The 27,183-nt window shown below is 43.2% G+C and overlaps 2 protein-coding genes across 4 annotated transcripts in view; one reads left to right on the top strand and one right to left on the bottom strand.

The window, feature by feature from the left end:
- Positions 1–2,095: 2,095 nt before the first annotated feature.
- Positions 2,096–4,852, top strand: LOC125306009 (potassium voltage-gated channel subfamily S member 2-like). Its single transcript, XM_048261140.1, has 2 exons — positions 2,096–2,520; positions 2,863–4,852. Exon 2 carries the CDS (start codon positions 2,906–2,908, stop codon positions 4,337–4,339), a length of 1,434 nt encoding a protein of 477 aa, XP_048117097.1. The 5' UTR covers positions 2,096–2,520; positions 2,863–2,905; the 3' UTR covers positions 4,340–4,852.
- Positions 4,853–7,631: 2,779 nt separating this feature from the next.
- LOC125305362 (serine/threonine-protein kinase 3-like) overlaps positions 7,632–27,183 on the bottom strand; it is an 84,917-nt gene continuing 65,365 nt past the window's right edge. For 2 of the 3 annotated variants that reach the window (XM_048260042.1, XM_048260044.1), the window contains one exon: positions 7,632–8,550. In XM_048260042.1, coding sequence (XP_048115999.1) covers positions 8,392–8,550 — 159 coding nt within the window. In that variant the 3' untranslated portion in view covers positions 7,632–8,391. Of the gene's footprint in view, positions 8,577–27,183 lie in introns of all 3 variants that reach the window. The other variant, XM_048260043.1, reaches the window with a different exon arrangement.

The following is a 27,183-nucleotide window of genomic DNA, read 5'->3' as shown; positions in this document are numbered from 1 at the left end:
TACAGTGGGTCCCGTTTAGAAAGCGGCCACATAGCACATTCAAGGCTTCCGTGATACACGCAGATGCATGAAATGTATTACAACTTATCGCCACAAGGTGGCAGTTTAAGTCCGCTGTAGCATTGCCGGTAAACAGGGCAGCGGACTGCATTCAAAGGCATTGCCAGTGGCAGTGAGATACTGTAAGCAGAACGAAACTAAAGATCACCTCGTTGAAGTCACACAGTTGACTAGGCTAAATCAGAGCCTACTTTTGTTTTTATCAAGATGATGGCCTTTGGCGAACAGTTTAGGCCTACTCAAAATGAGTAAAACCAAATTTGGCGAAATCTCGCCAAAGCTGTATATGAGCCACCAATTATAGCTTGACGAGCCGCATGTGGCTCGCGAGCCGCGCAATGAGTAACACTGCATTAGGTGAACGGCTGGTCTATTAGGGCCCGTCCACACAGAGACACTTTTTGGGTTAAACGCACAGGTTTTGCTTCGTCTTGGCCCAAAAAGCGTCCAAACGAATCCTGTAAACGCACTGCAAAGGGCAGCTGAGGTGTGGCGATGACATCATCGATATGTAAGTAGGATGTGCGGTTTCGCTGTCCAAACGAATTCAAAAGGGCTACGGTTTCAGATTTTTCCACTCTGGGACCAGGTTTAAAAAAAGTGCGGTTTCGGGCAGTGCATTTACAGGATTGTTTGGACGCTCGGCCAAGACGAAGCAAAACCTCTGCGTTTAACTCAAAAAGCGCCTCCGTGTGGACGGGCCCTTATAGTATTGCCTAACAATACTGGTTTTCATACATGACATTACCTACGATTACACTCTGTAGGATAAATATCACAACTGGTGCTGCGCAGCGCCGATATCTTATGACTTGCTGGACTGAACACTGTTTTTCCCGGTGTTTTTTTCATGCATTCTAGCTACTGTCAGTGACGCGAGAGAACTTAAGTTATTAGGGAAGTGTGGTGTAAGTTTACATTAATTTGTGCATAGTGCCAGTGTCATTCATTTATTTTACATGCCTTACAATATATATATACATGCATGAAAGTAAAGGAGATTATTTGTACCTGCGTTAGCCAAATAAAGGACGGGACTGCACCCTTCACAAACCGTAAAAATGAAGTTTATTAGTTTTACAGTTGACTACAGTTGACAGTTCACCATCAGTCCACACAAACAATTCTGGTTTCCTTGCACTAGCCATTTTGTCGTAGCAAAGCCTACAGCGCGAACCCCCACACACACACACACACACACAAACACACAAACATCCCTCCAGAAAGATGGGAGCCTGGTGCGAGTTTGAAACACATTTGCAGCGCCTGCCAAGAGCGAGCAGCATGTAAAGTGACCCAGATTTAAAAGCTCCCAAGTCTCATAAGCTACAGTAGACAGCAGCGCACTCCTCTGCCTGTCTGTTTCATCTGAAGCTTCAGCAAAAGTCTTGGAAGCCTACAGCATCATGTATGCGCAGAAAACACTCGCGTCGCACGGACTGTGGCCTCCACGCGGGGTCGTTTGGCTCAGCAGGAGCCTGACACACGCTGCATGACTACCATGATTTGAACACTGTGATGCCAGCAGCTGAATAGAAATATTGGCAAAGAAAAAGGTAATTGATTACAATGCAAAGGCTACTTCTAATCATGCCCTATGCGGAGCTTTTAAAAGCAAAATTTTTTTTCCAGAAGACGGTTAGAGTATATAGGTTCAAACTGGGAGCACAGACAAGCTCTAAAGGTTGACCTAGAATAGCTAAAAGGCTATTTTGGTATAGGGAATAGGCTACTCTCATCAGATAGAGTTGATATTGTTGTCGTCCTTCAATTTCCTTCTTACAGTAATGTGGATATAATGAAGATGGATATGCCCAGTACAATACAATCACAGAGAGAAATCACTCCGCCAAAAAAAATGATATTTTAATTTATTATACCTCTATCTCTGATACTATTAGGAAAAACGTATTTTGTTTTTAAATACACATTTTATATCTACCAAGAGATCGTGTTGGTTGGATAGCAATTTCTTTCTGTGCGGGTGTGTTAATCTATGCGCGAGCACACACGCCTTCAGAGGTATTCGTGACTCCGGAGCTGTCCCTTTCAGTACCACGGAGGTGTTAAAACCATTCCAAAGGGGAAGCGGTCAGCCTACGTGTTGCTGCGCAGCAACAGACAGCGCATGGTGATGCGAGGGAGTCCCTCCACCGAGGACAGCCTAGGGAAACGTGACACTGTAAAATGCCTTTCAATAACAGTGAGCTATCGCCAAGAGAATGGGCTCAATGAACCGCTCTTAACATCTGACGAAAACAACACGGTGGATGCCGGGCGGGAACCCCGTCTTTGAGAGACAATGCTTGCCAGACATTGAAGCACCTTACTTGGTTCTCACTGGATACATTCTGAGACGCTTCTGTAGCCACAACGTGCATGCTGGATTTGCAGCGCCCATGGAGTTTAAAGTCCAATTTGGTAGAAAACAAGGACATCTTGTAATTGATAGTTCTTTTTGTAAGTATGCGCGCAACTCTCTTTTCCAGTTGATGCATATTTGACCTGCTCAACTTTGCTAGAATTTAACTTACTATATAACTGAGCTAGGCTATACATGGAGTATGTGTTATGGTGTTCTGGTTAACTTTAAACGACCTAAATGTAAATAAATAGTAAATGTGGATGTTTTAAACTGACCTTGTGTAAGCAATTGTATGGCGAGTACGCTGCTTTCGATGTTTAATGTTAACATTTGCTAACCTTCAACCGAGAACATGTGTGTGATCTCAGGGACAATGTCAGAACTCACATATTTTCTTGATTTACAAAATACTTCTTTTGTGTGTGCCCTCTGTGTAGGACCTGTTACCTACGCCACACGCGCCTGCATCACCCTTTAGACATGACTGGCCAGAGTCTCGAGGACCTGAGTGGAACAAACATTGAGGAAAATGTCATACGTATTAACGTTGGAGGGTTCAAGAAACGTCTCCTGTCCAATATGTTGTCTCGGTTCCCAGAGACCAGATTGGCACGTTTGCTCCGATGCCAGTCAAAAGATGCCATTCTGGAATTGTGTGATGACTATGATGACGCCGAGAAAGAGTTTTACTTCGACAGAAACCCGGCGCTTTTCCCGTATGTTTTGAATTTCTACAACACTGGGCGTTTACATGTTATGGCAGAACTCTGTATTTTTTCATTTAGTCAAGAAATCGAATATTGGGGTATCAACGAGTTCTTCATAGACTCCTGTTGCAGCAACGCATATCATTGCCGTATAATGGAACCCAACCGTGACGAATGGGATGACAAAAGTGAGGAGGGAAGCACTGCATCCTCCTTTGATGAGATTTTAGAATTCTACAATGATGCCACAAAGTTTGACAAGCAACCACTGGGAAGTGTTAGACGTAGAATCTGGCTGATGCTAGACAACCCTGGGTACTCGGTTCCCAGTCGAATAATCAGCGTGTTCTCCATTCTTGTTGTGTTGGGGTCCATTGTCACCATGTGCATGAACAGTATGGCCGAGTTTGTTGTGTTGGATAGTGACGGGCAGCCGTTGGAGGATCCGCGCTTTGAAATTGTAGAGCTCTTTGGAATTGGGTGGTTTACGTTTGAGCTGCTCGCCAGGTTCGCCGTGGCTCCAGATCTTTTACACTTTTTTCAGCACCCTTTGAATTTAATTGACCTTGTGTCAATTTTGCCCTTTTACCTCACACTTGTCATTAACTTGGTGGCCGAGAGCAGCCCGGCTCTAACCAACCTGGGGCGCGTGGCTCAGGTGCTGAGGCTGATGAGGATTTTCCGCATTCTGAAGCTTGCGCGCCATTCCACTGGGCTTCGCTCGCTGGGTGCCACTCTCAAGAACAGTTACAAAGAGGTGGGTCTCCTACTGTTGTACCTTGCAGTGGGGGTGTCCTTTTTCTCCGTGATGGTATACACAGTTGAGAAAGAGGACAGTGATGACCTCAACACCATTCCCGCGTGCTGGTGGTGGGCGACAGTGAGCATGACGACCGTGGGATATGGTGACGTCGTGCCCGTCTCCATTGCCGGGAAGCTCACCGCATCGGCGTGCATCCTTGCTGGCATTCTGGTCGTCGTGCTTCCGATCACACTCATTTTCAACAAATTTTCTCTTTTCTACAAGAGACAGAAACAGCTAGAGGTCGCAATGAAGAGCTGCGACTTTGACGAGGGCATTAAAGAAGCTCCTTCTGTCAACCTAAGAAACTATTACGCCCACAAGGTGAAATCCCTGATGGCAAGCCTGTCAAACATGAGCCGGAGCTCACCGAGTGAGCATAGCCTTACCGAGTCCCTCCACTGACTTACCGACTACTCCTGGCTTCGTAGGAGAAGTCGCTCCAAGCAAGATCAAGCACCTGAAACTGCCTAAAAATGCTACACGTACACTGAAACACCATTGCATGAAGAAGACCTATAGCTTCCACAGGCTTCGTAAAAATCAGTGGATATCACGAAAGTGACACTGATGTGCTTTTAACTATACAACCAGTGTTTTCCGTGTCTGTAAAATCAAGTGTGCGTCTCAATGTATTTCTTAATTATAAGGAACCTGTAGCATGGATGGCAAGAATCCTGTGAGTGGTATCAGGAAAAACATAGTTACATGAGCTGTTCTATAAATGTGCTTTAAGTGACTTGTCTTATATGAATGTGTTTCGACACAAACTTAATCTAGACGTCCAAACAGTTTAAATGTGATGTTACCGATTTAGTAGACTAATTAGATACTGTATTAGACAATATTTGATGTCAATAAAGGTACACATTTTTACATACTCTGTTTTGTAGTGTTATGTTAACTCCATAGCCTGGAAATACCCATAGGCTACGAAACTCACAAATTTGGGATTTGCTCTGCAGGTCCGTCTGGCCGAGAGGACATTGAAGCCCATTTTCAATGTCCCTAAAACACGCAAATACAGCCGGACGTATATTTCTTTCTGCATTTAAAACTTTCTTTTACGAGATTGCTACACCTCTGAAACGATTTGGTAAGAGTTAAATGCACCAATTTAAGTTTAATTTCACTGCTAAGGCCATGTTGGAAGTCGTAAGTCAATGAACATTTTCCAGACTCACTATCAATTACAATTGAGAAGGTCTAACCGGGCAATTAACTTTACTGGCAGCAAAGGAAATGTTTGCAAATGTATTTGTGATTATGTTTGCCTATTCTTTTTTAGCCATGATTCAAAATAACAATGTTAATTTTTAAAGAATCTTGAAGTCTGGACTGTTGGACTGTTATGCTTGTAACATTCACAAGTCATTCTATTATCTAATTATAGGCTATTGCTTTTCTTTGGATGTTGTAGAGAAGGTGAGTATAAGAGATTATCCCTGTGCTGACTACTTTAGTAATTGCAACATACATACTACATCCTGGCTACTGTTTTTTCTGAACAAATGATCTGGTTTTGGCAGAATAACCAACCCCTTTACTGTAACAAATGTTAGTCATATCAGCTCTGAGACATAGATAGATAGATAGATAGATAGATCTAGATAGATAGGCCTTACAATAAAATAATTTAATGGGATTTAGTGACCGTACACCAACAAGGATTCCTGGGACACTGAAAGACCGGGGTACATGAAACTTGGTGGGCATGTAACCCCACATGGATAGCATGGAACCATCGATTTTTGTTTTGATCTGTAGCCCCCCCCCCCCCGCTGTACTGGACCCACCGAAAGGAGGGTAGGGCAGACACAGTTTTCTGTGAATATCTTGAGAACCGTAGGGCCTAGGATGACCAATTTTTTCCGTATGTTTGCCTCCAGGGGTCATGTTAACCCATTCCATGTGCACACATGTGCATAAACAGATACACACGCACACACAAACATTCACAGTTATCATACGTATGACACATACTCACACAGTAGACATATGTACGCATGCATGCACATGCACAAACACACATACGCAGGCAAACACACAAGCACGCACACACACAAACAAGCACACACACACATAAACATAAACATGTACACGCACACATGCACACAATTCAAGAATTTCTCAGAATTATGAACAGGCAAGATGGGGGTGGGGTTGTATAAAATGAATTTTACATGTGAAATCTATGAACTAATCATGTTTTGGTACTTGTTGTCTAGCAGATACCAGTGAGAATTGAGTGTGGATAATGCAATTTAGTGAGACAGTTAGAATCATATAGGCCTTTCAGCGTGATTTATTTTTGTGGAAAAAATATGCTGGACTGGGCGGCGGTCATATTTTGTACCGCTCTGCGGTACATCTAGTTGTATTAACAGTAGGCCTACAGCTCTCCCAGCTAGAGTCAGAGAATGACCGTGCCAGTTTTGAAATTATCTATGAGCCCTTAGATAAATATCTGTTCTCATGATGAGATCATAGCTTATATTCTTCACATTGCCTAATGCTTAGGGAATGTTACCTGGATTGTAGTAAACTCTGAATCCAAATTCTGCTCTAGATCATTTCCAGAGTTGTGACAAATCAGACTGTGGGACTGTTTGCTAGAAAAGTGTCCCGGTTAATTGTCTACCATGTTCACAGCTTAGCAAATATGTGACTGGCACTCAGTATAACCACATTTGTTTCTCACAACAAAGTCGGTTATCTGTCAGAGTGTCTACAGAATCATTTGTAGAGCTTAATTATGTAAGCTGGCTGAGCTCCAAAGTTGTGTTTGAGTCATCAAAAGGTTTTGTGGTCTGAAATGAGACATTTTCAACATTGGATTAATGACTGTCTGCTATCTGCAAGAGAGTCAACTGTATCTGGAGGCATTTCGTCAATTTGTTAACTTTTTAAAGTTTTGAAATCATCATAGGCCACTTCATATTTCATCAATGGGGGTCCGCGTCTATGCAACCAGTGCACTAATGGTGTTCTTAAAACCACAATTCTAAGATTCCAAATACCCATAATTCATCTAAAAGTACAAAAAAAGTAGAGCAACCAAATAAAACGAATGCACTAGTGATGCACTAAGCAGTCCACCAATACTAGAAAAGTATTGCAATACCCTGAAATTAAAAATGTTACAATACCAATTTATTTGTATCTGTACTTTAAGGAAGGTGTTTTAATCAGACTTTGATTAAAGCCTTCTTTGCATCAGGTAAAAAAGCTCCATGTTCAGTCATTTGGGCCTTTTCTATTTCTTCCATGGTGTGATATCATTTCAGTATTGGTAATGAGATACTTAGGCATGGCATCATATTAGTCACAATTTTGGTGCCATCACACTACAATGCACACGTTTAAAATTACGTTAACTAAATTCTCTAGTGAAACCCTGAAAACACCAAGCATTTAGATGAGTGCTTGCTCGCTTCAACGCAGATATGATTTAATCTCTTAATCCTTAAGAGACCAATTAATATCTTCTCTTCTTGTCTGTTTGCTTCCAAATCCTTGGAAAGGTGGGCTGCTGCCTTGAGGGAATGGTGACATTAGCACAAGGCCCACTAAATGCCCCCTTCCAACCGAGGGCTCTGTGTACTCAAGTATTAAGCCATGATTACTCACCATTTAATTTGTGAAAATGTTGCCCTCTGTGTGAATACTAATGAAAACAAATTAAGCAAATAAACAGTTTTAAATGTGCTAATGTTTTCATTTTATTCATAATTAAATAAAACATGGAATATTTTAGTTATTATAAAGATACTTATAATATCATGACTTGAAATATAAATAAATGAAATAAAACAAACTGAAATATTTTGGTGTAACATTCCTCTCCATATAGCACTTCATGTGGTCCCTTGTGGTCAAAAATAGTCTCACTGAATGGGCATGCCTATTCAAGATGCAAAGAGTAGCATGAAAAGACCATCTTTGGTATAAACACATCAAAATGGACATCAGTTAATGACATTAGAAAACATTAGAAATTCACAAAATAACACTTTAGTTGTAGTGGAAATGGTTGAATGTCGGCACTCAGCACTATGAGTTACAATTTATAAAAGTCTTGGGTTGTTGTCTCTTAGTTCTGTGGCGTTAGTCTGTTGGACTGTTTTGAGTTTAAAGTACAGTAGACTAAAGTAGTAAAGTAGTGTAAAGTAGGGACGGGTGTGCTCAACTCCAAAATTAAATTCCCTCTTAGGGTGTGAGTTCACTGTTTTGAGTCTCACTGCACAGCAGCCAAAAACGTGAGGAGGTGGAGAGATCTCTCTGGGAATACACCTCTCTGTTAGAATAAGACCCTATATCCAGAGTAGTCCGAGTCTCCATTGAGCTGTCATGCTTTGGGTTGGCAGGCTGGGCTGTAGAGAGGAGGCAGAAAAGCATGGGCTCAGAGGCAGGAGGCCTGCAGTTGGTCCACTTGCACACAAGGACCCGTTCATGTGTCAGAAGTTCTGCTGCCGCCGCTTTTTGGCCTCTATGGCGTCCAGGATGGGCTGGCGTTTGACGTTGTAGCGCCGCCTCAGCTCCTCGATCTCACGCTCCATCATGGGGTCCAGGGCCTTCAGACGCAGCTGCAGCTCGTCGTAGCTCAGTTCCTTCAACTGGGATCACACACAGACACACACACCTACAGTCAAAGACATTGTCAGAGATGGGTTTTAATATCTGAATCCCCTTGAAATCTCAAGTACATGCCAACAGTGTCACCACTGAACAGTATTTTAATTACTTTTCCAACATCCCATGTATTTTTGGGCAACTGTGCTCTGGGTTACCGATGGGACTGTGGCTAAAACTGATGACAGGTCAGTCACCACAGGCAGCTTGTCATGGTCACATGGCTTGTCAGAGCAGTGTGGGCTAATAAAGGACTATGGTTGCTATCTACCTACAGACATGAGGCCGGCACATGTTAGCATCATCAGACGTTTCTATAGCTACAGGGTCATGGCACTGTCAAAACAGAAGTAGTAAGTGATTTCTCTATTTTTACCATTACCTGAGAAAAAGAACACACGGACCACTATGCTTCATTATGATGCTCTGGAGGTTATCTATCGGCCAATATACTCTGTGCACATGAATGGCTTTGGTGCTTTCTGCCAAACTGGTACCTTCCTCTGTATTTGGGGCCAAAATGTGTGGAATATCGAGGCTTATGATCGGCACCCAGGACTACTGTGCTGTCTGATTGTACCTGTCGCTGACCAAATTGTGGTTACATTTTCTGTGCATGTCCAAATATGTGCATTTGTAAGACTGTGTCTGTGTGTATCATGTGTGTGATGTATATCAATGTTACCCACACAGCTAGAAATGTCACCATGACCATGGTTATGTAGGTCTATGACATGAGGATTTACAGTAGATTCTGACCTGGTTTGAACCATCCTGAAATATTCCCATCACTTAATGCAGTCGTTACAGGCATAACAACAGGTTCATAATCCAAGACCTGACATCTATACAGAGAGCATTTTTCATACCTTCCTCTCTTGTCAATTTCTGTGACAGGAGAATAAACAGTGTACTTCAAATTCATCTCACTTGCAAATCACAATCAATACAATTCAGTAATGCTCCAGTGGGCCATTTATTGAATAAAATATGTAAAAGCGAAAGATTTTGTCATTGGCGCGGATACACAGCTCAACAGTCGTATCCATAGCAGTCCTTACGGCAAGACAGAAAAAACACACACACTTGTAGAGGAAGAACTTAGGGGGGCAACTCCCACTGCATGCACAAAATGGTTCAGACAAAATGATGATGAGGACAAATTAGGATAGATAGACCACACGATGTCCCCTCTGAAGAAGGTCAAACAATCCCCATTTAATGCAAGGGGCACTGCAGTGTAAAAATGGCTTGGGGGTTAATATTTAATACCACAAAACCAGGAAGCTCCAAAGGATTAAGTCTTTAAAGAGTGTTTTGAGTCAGAAATGAAAGTTGAGTTAATAACAAAAGTGGCTGAGTCCTCACCCACATCCGTGGCCAGTTGGCGTCGGCGAGTTTTCTGTTACTTGGAGGGTGCTTGCTGTTATTACACATTACCATCTGCTAACAGCATCCTGTCAAGATAATGTGAGATGAGCGCGTCGCACTCGAGCCTTTTTTTCCCTCCTTCGCCGCGCCTGCTAACACCCACTGAATGTGATCCTGTATAATCCTTACTTGCTGAGGGAGTGGGGTGAGAAGACTCCCGTTTTATTAATCCACCAAGGCACATACTCTGTTTAGATTATCACCTACACATCATATGCTAATACCACTCTCTCCTTCACAGCGTGCTATACAACGCAGAGATACACTGTATTCATGGGCACCTGCGTGTTCGTTTTAAATACATCCTTTTCTTTCACATCCACCTGGTAATATGGAGCGCTTGGAGCTGAAATGTGGGTAATTGTCTTATTTTTGTTGCAATTAGCATTTACTTTGTGTTTTGTGTTCCCCATCTGTGTCTCCCCAGTGGTTTAATACCATGTTCATATTGCAGAGTGTACTTTAACAAGTGGATCATGGTATGGTTGCACTGATTTGTAAGGCACAAGTGCTTTAGCAACTAGATGTACCGCAGAGTGGTACAAAATATGACCGCCGCCCAGTCCAGCACATTTTTTCCACAAAAATAAATCACGCTGAAAGGCCTATATGATTCTAACTGTCTCACTAAATTGCATTATCCACACTCAATTCTCACTGGTATCTGCTAGACAACAAGTACCAAAACATGATTAGTTCATAGATTTCACAACCCCACCTCCATCTTGCCTGTTCATAATTCTGAGAAATTCTTGAATTGTGTGCATGTGTGCATGCACACGTTTATGTTTATGTGTGTGTGTGTGTGTGTGTGTGTGTGTGTGTGTGTGTGTGTGTGTGTGTGTGTGTGTGTGTGTGTGTGTGTGCTTGTGTGTTTGCCTGCGTATGTGTGTTTGTGCATGTGCATGCATGCGTACATATGTCTACTGTGTGAGTATGTGTCATAATGCATGATTACTGTGAATGTATGTGTGTGCGCGTGTGTATCTGTTTATGCACATGTGTGCACATGGAATGGGTTAACATGACCCCTGGAGCAAACATACAAAAATTGATCATCCTAGGCCCCACGATTCTCAAGATATTCACAGAAAACTGTGTTCGCCCTACCCTCCTTTCGGGGTCCAGTACAGCTGGGGGCTACAGATCAAAACGAAAAACGATGGTTCCATGCTATCCATGTGGGGTTACATGCCCACTAAGTTTAGCGGTACCATGGTCTTTCAGTGTCCCGAATCCTTTGTTGGTGTACGGTCACTAAATGTACACATAAATTATTTTATTGTAAGGCCCCCATGAACGAAAGTTCACAAAACTTGGCATGCATTTGGAGGGTGTCATAATGATTCTACACTTTCAATTTCACTAATTTTTTGCTTTTTAATTTTTAACTAGGTAGCGCTATACATGAAATAAGTGGTAATGGGATGGGTTGACATGCCCCCTAAGACCAACATACAAAAAAAGGAAAAGATATTCACTGTCTCCGCCACCTACAGGCCAGTTGGTGTATAGTAACATAAATTAATTTATTGTGTGGCCCCCATGAACGGAATTCCACTAAAACTTGGCGTGCATTCAGAGGGTGTCATAATGATCCTACACTTCCAATTTCGTTGCAGTTTTGACTATGTTAGGTCACAGATACCTCAAGATTACAACACCTCATTTTTACTTTTTGTGTTTAACTAGGTGGCACTATACATGAAATGAGTGGTTATGGAATGGGCTGACATGGCCCCTTGAGATCAACATACAAAAAAAAATTGGTCCTCCTAAACCCACGGTTCTCGAGATATTCACAGAAAACTGTCATAGTCCAGCTAGTCCTGGTTTGCTATCCATATGGGGTTAAATGCCCATGAGCTTTCAAAAATGAAAATGATTAAAAAAAAAAAAAAAAAATCTGAGATCATTTAAAATTAGTCCTTTTGCTATTCATGAGCTAAAAATGAATGATTAAGAGCATTTAAAGCCTGACAAAACACACACTTAAACAGAGTGCCTTTGTGTTTTTCTTTTTTTTTTTACTTAAGTTACACCTGCTACAAAAGAGCACCTGTTTGAAGTGAATATCTGCATTAGACTCCTATAGTAGCACTCTCAGCAGTCTTTTCTCTCATCTACTAGAAGGGGCCATAGCCAATGAAGCTTTCTTTATTGATCAACCAACACGTAAAAAAATCTGAGCACATAATTAAATAAGACCAACTTTATCCTACCTCTTAATCAATACCTTTTAATTACCTTTAATCTGTTGGAGCCACAGGAATAGTATGGTAGAGAAGTGTGGGAATAGGACTTACCATATCTGTCCTCAATCTCTACAATTAAGAGACTGCACTCCTCTCCCTCTCTCACTTACTCTCTCTCTCTCTCTCTCCTTTGTTCTCTCTCTCGTTCACTTTCTCTCTCTCTTTCTCATGTGGAGGGCGTTCTCTTAATCTGGTGACACTGTAACCTTAGTTAGGTCCTCAGAGGGCCCAGAGGACACTGTGCCGTCGCTCCAATCTCCAGATCAGCGTCTGTCGCTCAATTAGCGGCAAGGGGGGGAGCCCTGAAGTGTAGCTCCGATGAGTGTGTGTGGGCACAGCCCCTGCAATGCCTCATGGGATGCCGAAAGACTGATTGGTTGTCAGGCAGCACATGCAGTGACCCCAGGCGCAGAATGAATAAGGTGTGAGTGACGTCAAGGACTTTGATATTGTGCACTGTGGAAAGTAGTATGTCATCTGTGTCTTTCAGAGATTCATATTTCTGGAACCATCTGTGAACAGATTCATATTTAGAGCACAGCAAGGTTCAAGGGAATTGTTGCCAATGTTCTGGGACACACTTCATATCTTGGTTGATATTACTATTTGTTCAGTGTTGAGGTATCTCTCTTTGCTATGAATGAGCAGGGTTTTGGTGTCCATGTTGTGTTATGTGCTACCTGTCAATCTATGACTGCTTTTGCAATTGCATGTAACCATGACTCTAGTCTCTTTACAAATGCAGTAAAATATGCTTGTTGTATCTGGAACAGATCAAATGCCAGGTGCTTCATAGGAGGAACTGAACACCATGTTGTGACACTGAATTAACAGTTAAAGTCGGTTAAACAGGAAAGTCGTTATCTGGAAGGCATTCCAAAAGGGTTGGACCTGAAAAAGCAGACTTGTTAGCAGCCTGGTACTACTGATAAAAATTCAAAAGTTATTAAGCTATAATTCAAAAGCTATGCTTTAAGTAGCCGAAAAATAAAATCAGAAAATATCATAAACAGCAAACAGACCAGATGACCTGATGATGTTTGCCTGATGAAGATCAAAAGGTCAACATGCTGCATAATAATGCTGCATGTTTTAGGAGCATAAGTGTTGACTAGACATAAATGCATGTGATGTTGAGGGAACTGGCAAGACACCTGGCAGCTATACATGGAGAAGCTACAGTTTAACTTCAAAGGTAAAGGTGATGTTTAGCAGAGATTTTTATCCAAAATCATATGGACTCACAAGGTGGGCCCAACAGGCCAATTGTCAGACGGCGATGCTCCCACTGCCACCACCATGTCCACAGTACCTGTGTGTAGCACCTTCCAAACATGTGATGGTGATGGATGAGCACACCTTTACTAGTTTGTAAAATAGACCAGGTGCACCACTGTCTCACGGTTCAACATCGTGTTCGAGTTGTGAGCAGAGGACAATGCTGTGGTGATGACCTGGGGTGACTACAGGAACTCACAGGCTTGCTGTTCAGAGGCTTCCTTGGCTGCCAACGTTGACCGATTTTTCCACCTGACACACGAGACATGAGAGGCTCAATATCTAATCTGCTGGGAAAGACACTGCGCAACGCCTTTTGACGCAGTAAATAAAAGACACAATGAAAATCAATACCTCTAATGCACCACAACATAAGACACACAACTATAGTTTTTCCCTCTCCACAAAGGAGTTCATGGAAACTATATTGGTCAGGGGCATACAAAATAAACCAGCACTGGAGATGGACAGGGTGTCAGCGGAGACTGTTAACGAGGCCGGATGGAAGAAGAGTCCGCCTTGAGTGATAAAGGCATAAACAGAAAGATAAACGCAGTCTTGTGTCTGCAGGGTCAAGTAAACACACCTCTGGCACTCTTCTCTCCTCTCGGTGTCTACCCTGGCACCTGGTTGGCACACAATGCCAGCCGACCGACGGTAGTACAGTATGTGCCCCTGAGCTTCCCAAAGCGCAGAACCAGCAAGCATTTTAGATTGCCATCACCATGGCAACCAGCCATGTTTATGATCCAATTGTGTCCTCCAAACATAATAGAGAAAGACAAAAACATCCTATTCTGATGAAGGCCTCTAGTGTATACAGTGTGTGTGTGTGTGTGTGTGTGTGTGTGTGTGTGTGTGTGTGTGTGTACCCTGGAGCAGGACCACTTACTATTCTCACCATGTTGATGGCATATACAGATCATCACAACAGCATCTAAATGGACTTGTATGCCAGTGGTCTCATTTAACACACAGACACAAACACATTACTGTTTATCACCGGATGAGCCCCTTCAAAGGAGGAAAAGAAATTACTCACTTACAAAACACAAAGGGGAATCAATATTAACCACAGTGGTACTAATAATTGTCCTTTGTGAGTAATTAATTTGTTGGTAGACTGACTTGAAAGCTGATGGTGGCAATGTTAAAGCTGAGAGCAAGAAAGAAGAGAAACTGAACACTTCAACACACATTGTAAACTAAACAGTATTTTTCTGTCTTCTTCCATCCATCAAAAGAAAAGGTCATGTTTGTAATTATACCTATCAGTACATGGCATGCCACATCAGTATAAACTGAACAGTCTAAAACCGGCTGCTAAATGATGAACCACTGCCAGAGGAAAGCTGATGCGTTAGATCTGATGTGATTAATGTAAGGATGAGATTGCAGCAGTCCGATGTGTTCCTCCTCTGGACCACCTCTGCAATCCTATGTATATGGAAACTTATATGGGACAGTTAGCAAACACTAATCTGCTTTCTGTGCCATCGCTACTCAATACTGATGATGTCAAGACCTGAGGCCAATCCCACACTGCAATCATACTTTACTGCACTTAAAGCCATTCACCGCTTCTGCTGACGCTTTGTGTTCGCTTGCCATCTCCCACATTAGGAGGCTCAGAGTGTTTTGACACCCTGTTGGCTGTGCCCTTAAATGTTAGCCGTGGGAGCATCGGCAACTAAATGGAATGTTTAACGGCTGACCTTTGACCCACTGCTGGGCTCCCCATACTCTTCTCATAAGCCCTGCAGCGCACTCCCGGGCAGGCAGAGGAGTGAAAAACACACACTGACAGCAAAGCTTCCTGGCTCTCTGACTGACCGCAGACCTGTGTCATGGCCTCCTCATAACTCAGGAGCATCGCCGGCTGATCTAGACTTTTTTTCCTTCTCACCATCCAGTGCTGTGCCAGCTCGGAGACAGCCAGGTGCAAGCCTGCAGATAAGGTCGACCCGAACCAGTCGGGGGACTGAGGTTTCCATGAGAGTCCACTGGCAGTGGGGGGCACGCCGAAGAGGGTGGGGGGTTATTCACCATGCTCTTCCTGCAGTCGCACACAGACGTTCTGGAGTCCCAGCATGCCCTCTCTGTGGGGTGCCAGGGGAGACTCTTTGGGGGAACACTTCCAGACTTCACATCCTGCAGAAGTGGCAATTGGGAACGTTTGCCAGTAGACATTGAAGGGCATGAGAGATAAAACCTCTCGCTCTCTCTCTCTCTCTGTTTGTGTGTGTGTGTGTGTGGCAGATTATAAGGCTTACCAGGTCCAGTCTGAAATCAGGGTTTCACAGCTCAGATGGCAATAGTCTGAAGCAAAAATATGTAGGTTTGAGTTCACGGAGGGAAACATTCTGTTCAAGCTTTCACTCCTATCGCCTGGCCTCCAAAGAACATAATCAATCATAAAATACATTTCAGAATGTGCTTTGTTTTTTCAATAACATGGCCTTCAGAGATCCATTTAAACAGCGCTGTGGTTTGATGTTTTAATGGCCCGGCCCCGGAACAATAATTGCCCTTCCAATCCATCTACTGTGGGGGCTCTCTGCGGAGTACCGGGCTCTTCCACAGGGATTCATCTTCACGCAACCGTAATTACGCAAGTTAGACAAAAGACTGGCTCCTCACACCTACGCTAGGTGTGGAGGCTTAATCACTGTCAGGGAGGGAGATCTGTGTAAGTGTGTGTGTTTGTAAATGTGTTCGTGTAGGCAGTAGTGCTGGTGGGAAAGAAAGTGTTTATTTTCTATAGAGATGGCAACTTTCTTTAGACATCACGACACAGCTCGGACACGGTACAGCATTGAGATGAAGCCATTAGTAAGCTTTCAAAGACACAGCAGTGGAGATCAGACATGGGGGAGACACACAGACACAAAGAGAGAGAGAGAGGGGGCGGAGAGAGAGAGAGAAAGATTTCCCCATATCCATTTTTGTCTATATCCCATCTTATGACAATGGCAATGAAGATGATCACAGGCAAGGTTGCCTGTGGAATGCTTGTATAAGATGCCTCACATGGAAGCCTAACATTTAACTACGGTAAATCAATAGGCTGTCACGCAAAGGGCAATGAAGATATGATAGTGTTAAGGTGAGGGAGGTAGAGGCAAAGAGTGTGAGAGAGAGAGATAAAGAAACACAAGAAAAAGAGATAGAGGATGTCATGGACGTGTAGGAAGCTGAAATTACAAGATGAATGTTTAAAAGGCACCAAACACCAAAACATCCGATATAACAGGAAGTAATCTAAATGTTCCCTTGAGGCTTATCCAGTTTGCATTACAATCAGTCCCCTGAAACACGCACATACACACACACACACACACACACACACATGCACGCACACGCACACTCCACCACCACGAGAAGCTGTAGCTCATGAAGGCTGGATCAGCCAGCTGACACACAACACAATAGATGCTCGGCTCATTTATCTTTCCAGAGCATAGACTGCCAATGAGGGAGAGGTGAATGATATTGATTTCTCAAATGATATGCTGCAGAACCTCTGGCATATTGTATTTCTGAGGCACTGTTGACATGCAATATTGGTCAGTTAATAACGGAAACTTATTTTAAAAGTGCATTACATAAGAATTTAAATTAGTCTCTAAAAGGTGATTTACCTAAAACTGCACTGTGTATAAGACATAAGGTGAAAGAGGCTCATTAGTGAAGCATTTAAATGTTCCAATAAGAAGCTGTTGGTAGCATGGGAGGTAAAGGTGTTCGACCATGTTCAGATGGCTCAGTATGTGGATCTCCTCATTCATCCAGACACTGATCCTCCTCATTGATTTAATGAGCTGCCAGGTGTGATTCCACTCAGAGCAGGCCTGAGCTGTGTCTGCATCCACGTCATTCCCCCAGCCCCACAAACACACAGTGATGCATTTTCTTTTCATTTTCCATGCATTTTCCATTCCCCCCCTCACAGCACCTTCCAGAAGCCTCAGGCCATGTGCTCCTGCTGATAGAGACAGAGCAAAACAATTAGAGGCCGCTGACTCGCACTCAGATTTATTACTTTTCACAAGCCTGAGTTCTGTGGTCTTCCCACTCCAACTCTAATCCCCTCTTCCTCCAACCATACAAGAGTGGAGGCATTTGAGATTCATGCAGGTCCTAGTTATTCATCTGCAAGCACTTAAGCTTTCGTTAAGACTGAGATGCATCTCATCAGAGGCGGAGATGCGACTTCCTATTTTCCCACCCCCACCCCAACCTCCACCTCCACTCCAACCTCCACTCTGCATTTACACTGTATATCTGTTGCCAGAACTAATATCCTCCTCAGACACACATCCATGCTATAACAATACCAGATAACACCTCAGCGTGCATGGAGAGACTTCAAGGTAGTGGCCAAATTGACATCTAACTGCAGTATTTGCTGAGAATTTATCTGACTACCTACACAGACCTTTGTGTCATTATGTGTCATATTGGTGAGCAGGAGGATGTTGGACAGTATAATGGAATTCAATTACTGTGTGTGTGTGTTTGTGTGTGTGTGAGAGAGAGAAAATGAGAGAGAGTCAAATAGAATGCCATTCTTTGCCACAACAATGCTAAAGGCAAAAAATCATTAAAAAAAAGTTCAATGCTCAAATATTTTCTCCAAAAATATAAGACATCATCCGTTCAAGCAGGATGAACTTCTGTAGACCGTGGTGTGGTTTTTGCTCTCTGCAGCGATGCTTTGCTCCTGAGTAGCTATCTGAGGACAGGGGTGGTACACAGTTCACCTCACACTCCTATAAGTTCACTCCCTATACCCGTCCATGAAACCCACACATGCCTGCAGTTCTAGGAAAGACACGCTGATAATTGTGTGACAAGTTGCTGTGATCGATTCCCCCACAACACGTGGCCACCGTTAGGCTGATAAGCCCATTCCACAGAGACCTCCCTGATTGATCTGGCGATGTGTGATGCCATTCTACCGACAGGGAAATGGACTGGCTGCTTGGACGCAAAGATATTTAATGATTATCATTACCCTAATGAGTTTTTTGAAAATATCACAGAGAATAGACCCTGTCTTCCATCGACTCAGCTGGATTCCCCACGGCGTTGGGTAAACAAACACACAGCCCAGGCTGTAATTAGGAGTCAATGTTATCACTTACAGCTCTGGGTGAACACAACTACTGGGCAACTCCTCCTCCTGTTGGTTTGGCACAGCGCTGAATACAATACTACAGGGCTATTCAACTAGCGGCCCGTTGAATTTTACCTGCGGCCCGCCCGCAAACTGCCTTCAACTCTGGCTTTCATGACTATGCTATAATCAATAAAATAAGCAGTGATTGGCTACAAAAATAAACAATGTCGCGTGGCTCGCGCCTGTCACACTGGGCTGTCAGATAGGGTGCATTCATAAATTCAATCTAACACTCTGAAAATAGAATAACGCACGATTAAAAAGTTTCAGTGTGGCAATTTACGAACTCACCCATAACACAGGAATTCCCGCGTTGGCAGCAGTACTCCTAATGTTAATGATTTGTTAACCATGTCTGTCTCTGAAACAGAAAATTGATGATGAAAACGGCAGTTCCAGTCCGAAAGGACTGACTGTTTACATTGCCGTCAACATCAAGTCATAAACCGAAGTGTTTACTGTGCAATGAATGCATTTCGGTAATGATAGCCTACTGTTAAGTGGCACTACAAGTCAAAGGAGTAAAGTCTCGGTCACTTTTGTACGGAACATTGAGGCATTGCAAATTACAATGCTGCTTATTGTTTGTCAGTATGTTTCACTGTGGTTTGTTTTACAAATATGAAATACGACTGAAGTTGGATGTTAATGATAGTTTTCACCTGTTTCTTTTAAAAATATGAGCTATGACAGAAGTTGGGTATCAATGTTATATATTCCATCCCATGGCACTGTTTTACTGGTTTATTTCACAAATATACATGCATTCATACATGCATTCATAAGTATCCAGCTACATTTAATAAGTTCAGTTTAACTGAACTTATTAAATGTAGCTGGATACTTATAAACGCATGAAGGCTATATGAAATTACTATTGTGGCTATATATATATATATATATATATATATAGACACAATAGTCATTTTAGCAACGCCATATTTTGGGTGGCCCACTTGGTAATGAAGTTGAATAGCCCTGCAATACTAAATTAAGTATCACTATTCAAACCAGCATGTGGAATCTACATGCCTGAAGCTGCCTGTCCACACTTGATGAATGCATAATAACAGCTTCAGGCAGTTGTACTACGCAAGGGCTTAGAGAAAGGTGATGCCAACTCATATTTGTTATTGTTTTATATACAGTGTCTGTAATGAACATGACTTTAACAGCAGCAGTTAAAATTAAGGATAAATTAAAGATGACTTTGTTATGACTAACAAAACATCAACATCAAATAGATATAACATCAACATTACTTATCAATATCTATTATTCTTTGTTACCAAAAAGGTTATTTTTAATGTTGTTGCAGCTATTATATTTGCTGATGGTAGCTGCAACCATTTCTGCCATTCAGTCATCATGTCTTATCTCCTTGGCAAAGGCACACCAAATGCCTACCATCATTACTTCCTGCCAGCGAAAGTGCTCATTGTCACTGTAATTCAACAGAGCCATAAAGAAAGGCAAAACACACCATCCATGAAGTTTGGGAAGGAAACAAATTGCACCTGGCAGCTAGTGGGAGAAAGAACAAAAGAATGGAGCACAGACGAGTGCATTAATCAGAGGCTGCCGTCACCGGGACGCTGTCTGAGGGCAGGGAGCGTGGCGCACAGACGCGCTCGACTACGGCGGTGATTTACAGCGAGTCACTGGGAGGGAGGCGATCAGAGCGGCGGAGTCTGACTGGACGGCCCGGGGGGAGGGGATGGTAAATAAGGTCAGGAGAGGAGCGGAGAGGAGCGGGGCGAGGAGATAGAGCTCTAAACAAAGGCAATAAGGAGCTGTCAGCTCCCATACACTCCACACCAGAAGCAGATGACCAGCCCAGTCGACAGCAGGACAGAGAAGGGACCGAAGGTGAGCACAGCCCTATATGACCTGCTCACAGTGACAGCCATAGGACTCCAAATCTATATGACCTGCTCACAGTGACAGCCATAGGACTCCAAATCTATATGACCTGCTCACAGTGACAGCCATAGGACTCCAAATCTATATGACCTGCTCACAGTGATGACCACACTGTAGGACTCCAAATCTACATGACCTGCTCACAGTGACGGCCATAAGACTCCAAATCTATATGACCTGCTCACAGTGACGGCCATAGGACTCCAAATCTTCAAGTACATGACCTGCTCACAATGACGGGCATTGGACTTCAAGGCTGACTATAGCTGAACCTTTGGACAGAGAGCGCTGAGCAGCAGGCATACTATACATGCTCTATTCTACCTTTCTGATAGCACAAGATGCCACTCCCAACTTTTGGCTTCTGGGTCATTCCGTGTCAAATCACCCAGTAGCTGGCAGGTCACCCTCTCTCAAAAAATCTGAAAAAAATCACAGGAGTTTGTAGACCAAACCTATGCATAAATCTTAAACAGTATATCTGTATCACTAATGGTTCCAAAACTACAGCCCTTTGAAGTTTCAAGTCATTTTAAGCATCGTGGTGAACAATCCTTTTTGTTCAACTTCCAACATTATTGGCTCTTTTGGTATTTCACACACATTAGTGAAACTATGTGAATAGAAGTACATTTTCCTGTTGAATTAAACAATCCAATCAAATCAGGTGTATCTTGTGTACTTTCCCCTCTGCAAAGCTCTGAAAATGGCTATAAATTCATTATGTGAAAAAACATCACCACCTTTGAGGGCTTGTCATTCAAAAAGTATGTGACACAAATTCATCAGATTTTTTTCCCACTCATGTATGGATTATAAGGTCATGTCCATGCATTAACTTTGGTTGTTAACATTATCATATTGTCAGAGCATTTTTATTAAATTGGGCTTGATTTTCAAAAAGCCTGTTTTCATCTTCTCATTTCACCACGTGGACAGTTAACAGGATTTTTAAAAAATTTACCATATATCATTCTGTATGTGAGGATCATCTGCCCAAAATTTGGGCTTGTTGCTGAGTTTCTTCATTGAGATAAGATTTTTTAATACAAATATTGTCTATAAATCCACTGAATTTGTACTTTATCTGCAGTACCACTTTGCACCACATGTGGTGCTCTTTTAATACAATGGAAGTCAATGGAAGAGTAAGAGAGTCACTTGTTTGCTGCCACATATCCAAATGAGAAGATGAAAATGGTTCAAGTAAAAAGGGGTTTTTAAAAAAAGTGCATTGTCAGATGCAGAAAAATAAATAACCAAAGATTTATCATCATTTTACAAATGCCTTATTGGATACATGAAGTCCTCAAAAAATTGTTATGAATTTGTGTCACATACTTTTTAAATGAGAAGCCCTCAAAGGTGATGATGGCTTTAAATTCATAATGAATTTATAGCCATTTTCAGAGCTTTCCAGAGGGGAAAGTACACAAGATACACCTGATTTGATTGGATTTTTTAATTCAACAGGAAAATGTACTTCTATTCAGATAGTTTCACTAATGTGTGTGAAATACCAAAAGAGCCAATAATGCTGGAAGTTGAACAAAAAGAATTGTTCACCACAATGCTTAAAATGACTTGAAGTTTCAAAGTGCTGTAGTTTTGCAACGATTAGTTATACAGATATACTATTTAAGATCTATGCATGGATTTGGTCTACAAATACCTGTGATTTTTTTCTGATTTTTTCGGAGAGGGTCACCTGCCAAATTGCGCTGAAATTGGGTGATTTCACACGGAATGACCCTTCTGGCTCAACAAGCAGCACTGAAGCCTGTGCATGTCCTTGCTCTCAGTGCAACCACACACATTAAAGGTCTCATTCACAGAGAAATCGTTTAATACTTGTTCCTTTCGAAATACTATAGCTCACTCCAAGTTGCATATGCATGCTGCATGTGAAAATGATCTTCTACCTCCATTGCCCGCATTAGCCAATGAAAAAAATACACAGAAAAACAAGCGAATCAGAAAGAGCATAACAGATTGCATAACAGATAGAATTGATATTACTGAATGTCTTCATGTGGGTGTGCTACTTAGTACATCATACACCTTACCACAGTCACTAAAATATTTTTGTTTCCATTGTGCCAGTACAGTTTTGTGTGAGATAGTGAATGTCCTGTGTACTATTAGTATCTTGTAACTTGACAGTTAAGTAACAGAATACTTCATGAAAAGTATGAGTATTGATACAAGCACTTCGGATACACCATGGGCATGAGGGCCTGCTACCTCTACTCCCGTCAAGCCTGTTCATCCAAGGCCAGCTAGAAGACCTCAGGTTGATCAAGAGGAGGAGGAGGATGAAAGCGACATCTCCACAATAACACCTGATGGCGCCACCTATGACCCAGCGCAATCAATGAGCAATGTAATAGAATCATCACAGCCAACAAATGTCTTTTGTGTGTTGTCCCTTCGGATCCCCAGGACAACACAAGCCGAAACAACAACTCAGACCTTTTTCCCTAAATAATCCCAGCACCATCTTACAAAGGATCTGTAGGCCAGATGTCTGCATCGTCTGGCAAAAAGAGGACATTGTTAATTCTGTACATAGTTTGGATGTTCTTGTTTTGTGTTTGCATTATTTATAGACAGCAATATTACTGTTTATTATACGACTCTTCACAATGCTAGTAGAACGCTCCATTGACTTGAATGGGATTTCCCAACATTCTACGGTAAAATAAATTCATGTAATTATCGCTGCAAACATATAATTACCGCTGTCAATGGCAACGGGTTTTGTGCTGCTGATCATATCACTCCGCAAGTATTCCGGTCACTTCTTGCATTGGAACTTCATTCAAAAGGGAAAGCAGACAGTTGATCAGCTGTGTTCTAAAGAATGTTTGATTCAAGTTCAGCGTGTGTTGCGAACTACAGTATTTGTTTCTCAGCAAAAGCCACGACAAAACGGTAACGGCAAATAAGTGTAAAGAGACATATCGTGGAGTTTATTTTTTTTTTTTGGCAAGTAGCCGTATAATAAGCGGGATAATGTATAGAACGCCGGTCATTATGGGAAAATAGGTCCCTTCAGGGCGAAACAAGACCCCTCCGCTGGCGCGTCGGGGTCCGGTTTGCCCTGTCGGGACTTATTTTCCCCATAATGACCGGCGTTCTATACATTATCCCTTACTTGATGGACGCTGAACATCAGATCACACACACAGAAAGATAGACAAGCAGACTCATGGCTGAAGAGATAAGATAGGCAGACAAACAGGTAGATACATCTTTTAGTAAATAATATCAATTGATTTAGTTTATTATCACTAATGAGTTTTGCCTTTATTTTGAATGGAATCAGAACTTATTTTTTTATCATTTAATACATTTTGTTTGCACATTTTGCATGATTATTTACTAAACAGGATATACTATCAGCTGCTTCTATCATGCTTAAAACATATTGGGTTTACTCTTTGTTTGAAGTCCAGCAGATGTGGGTTTTACCTATTTAACTCAGACATGCTGTTGCCCTCTATCCACTCCCTGCCATTCTGACTGGATTTGGAGGAAGCGAAGGTAACCGCCCACACCTGGCCTGTCTGTCTAGATTAAACGTCCACACAGCAGTCTGGGAGCAGCAGAGCGTTCTCTGTGTTTCTGTGCCTCTCTCCCACGCTTCAGCTCTCTCCATCTCAGGTACCTGCCCATCCCCTGATGGGCTGCATATGTATTGCATGAGAAAAGCACATCAACAACATCTGCTACCCATTTTGATAAAAAAAAAAACGACTCCCGCCCTCCTCAGATGCAGGATTGCAGTCACATGACTGCTTTTGTTTAATCGGAGACCAATTGTCCAGTCAAGTGGATGATGATGATGATGTCTTGAAAATACACATTTTCACTGTGACAAAACGCTCCCAATACTGGGCTGATGACCATGCCAAGCAGGATCTTGCAGGACCCTTCAGGACACCAAACACACATCACAGAATCCTTCACTCAGTCCACACAAGTACTGGCACCTTTAAAACACATATCCGCTCCTCACACCCCCTCTCCCCACACCCCCTCTCCTCTGCCCTCCTCTGAGGTGCAGCTGTCTCAGGTCACATGACCGTTGCTAATGGACTGAGCACGCTCCAGTGAGAGACCTGTCGGTTTCATCAGGGCCAGGCTCTTTAACATGCAGACAAGCCGCTGCTCAGGATTGCCTTCAATTACTTCACCACATCACACGACATACTGTAGCAAGCCCTGCCTTCATAGTGCCTTCCTGCTGCCTGCTGCTGAGACAGAGAAATGCATAGACAAACACACAGACAGACAGATATACACACAGGCAGACCATATAGACACACATTCACACAGATGAATAGACACACAAGCATTCACATGCACACATACATACCTACAGTATATGGTCTATAGAGAAAGACAGATACACCCACAGACACATGCACAGAAACAAATAAAGCCCAAATACCCCACACATACCACACATAAACCCAAATACCCCACAAATACCACAAATAAACCCAAACACCCCACACATACCACACATGAAACCAGAAACCCATGTACACATACTGTATAAACATACTGGAGCGGAGACACACACACCAAAACAGATGCACACATCAGCACGCTAGAGAGATGACAGCATGTACTTCATCGGAGATTGTGACCGTTTGCCTGTCCAACACACTGAACGCCTCGAGACGCCTCGAGTTTAACACGCAGTCTGCAACTCCAGAGATGACCCTTGCTTCTGCCTCACTCGTTAAGTAGTAAGAGTGACCGCTCGAGCGCAGAGCACCCGGCCGTTCACACAGTGACAGACGGCTTCACCTCACACAGACCTCAGACCAGCCAGTCTGAAATCCTGCATCACTCAGGGACCACCATTTGGAGTCAAGCGACGGTCCCCTGTCTCTCACCCTCACATAAATCATTCATTGTTAACACACTATGTGCCTGCATGCATGTGACTTTCCACAACTCATCTTGCAGTGAGTGGACACTCAGGTGGGGATGAAGTGAGCATAAGCAAGGCTGACATTCCCGACTGCGTCCCCTGAGAGGCCCTGAGGCGGGAGAGTGGGGTCATCTGTGGCGCCAAGACCCAAAAGGTCTCGTCCACAGAGTTAGAGTACGCTGAATATAAGGCTTCATTTGGTGCACAAACCTGAACGCACTCAACTGCACAAACTCCCTGCTCCCATCGGCCCCCATTGAATAATTAACCTCCATTTAATGATTTACACAGAACATTAGAATAATGATGAGCAGGAACGCTCATTCGACAGGTTCTAATGACCTGTGGCCTTGTTAAAGCCAGAGCACTGCAGCATTCAGATCTACCCAGATAGGAGATGCCTGGGGAACAGCTCTGATTTGGACGGGGCCCTCCACTGGCCAGGGTCCAGCAGCGCATCAGAGGCGGATCTGATTCACTTACCTTTTGGCTCACCGGCCCCACCAGGCAGACACCAGGCAAGACAAGACAAAGAAAACAGAATTAGCTGCCTCAAACAACACCTTGATGAGCCCCCTGGATCAATAAGCCATTAAAAGCTGTCTGTCTGAGCGACTCTGAGCTTTTGTAGAGGGGCGGCAGGAAGGCATGGCCCTGAAGGTACCCACGGCGTTTCCTCACGCTCCCTCCTCTTCCTCGGGTAGCCAGAGTGCGTCCTCATCTCTCATTCTCACCCATCTTAGACGCCCGCAGCATGTCTTCATCACATGGGCAGCCGTGGCCTACTAGTTAGCACTTCGGACCTGTAACTGGAGGGTTGCCAGTTCGAACCCCGACCAGTAGGCACGGCTGAAGTGCCCTTGAGCAAGGCACCTAACCCCTCACTGCTCCCCGAGCGCCGCTGTTGATGCAGGCAGCTCACTGCGCCGGGATTAGTGTGTGCTTCACCTCACTGTGTGTACACTGTGTGCTGTGTGTGTTTCACTAATTCACGGATTGGGATAAATGCAGAGACCAAATTTCCCTCACGGGATCAAAAGAGTATATATACTTATACTTATACTTATACTTATACATGCCTTCCTATTCCTGGGCGGCCATTTTGATTAGGTCTCCCTCAGAATTGAGATGCCGCAGGTGTGTGCCCGCACGGGTCCCCAAAGGATCCATTTTTTACAAGGTGAAAGACATAAACCTGCGACAGCAGCGCACACAGCCCTCTGCCCTACCTGAAGTCTTTTCTTGGCTTATTGACTTCTCTGCCCTTCAGTGCTGAGTGATTTCTGACATCCCATTAATATGGTGATACCCAGAGATCCTTGGCTCTGACCCACCATCTCCTGCACATGTCAGCAGCGGCATTCCCCACATAAAGCCAAACCCACACACCCATATTCATGCTGATATTTCAATGCAGGATTTTGTCAAAAGGACAAATCAGGGAGTGTTATCAGAATGTGGGTACGCATTGTGACTAGAGTGGCACAGATTCATTTGCACGATACCCACTGGGAGAAGACTCATGACAATGTGCGCTGCTGTTCCCTAGGAAACCGCCACTTTCATTTCCATTGCTCGCACGGCCGGGCTCTCTCACCGT

This window comes from Alosa alosa, chromosome 13 (genome assembly GCF_017589495.1).
Source record: "Alosa alosa isolate M-15738 ecotype Scorff River chromosome 13, AALO_Geno_1.1, whole genome shotgun sequence".
NCBI classification, from domain to species: domain Eukaryota; kingdom Metazoa; phylum Chordata; class Actinopteri; order Clupeiformes; family Clupeidae; genus Alosa; species Alosa alosa.
This window is presented reverse-complemented; position numbering and strand designations above follow the sequence as displayed.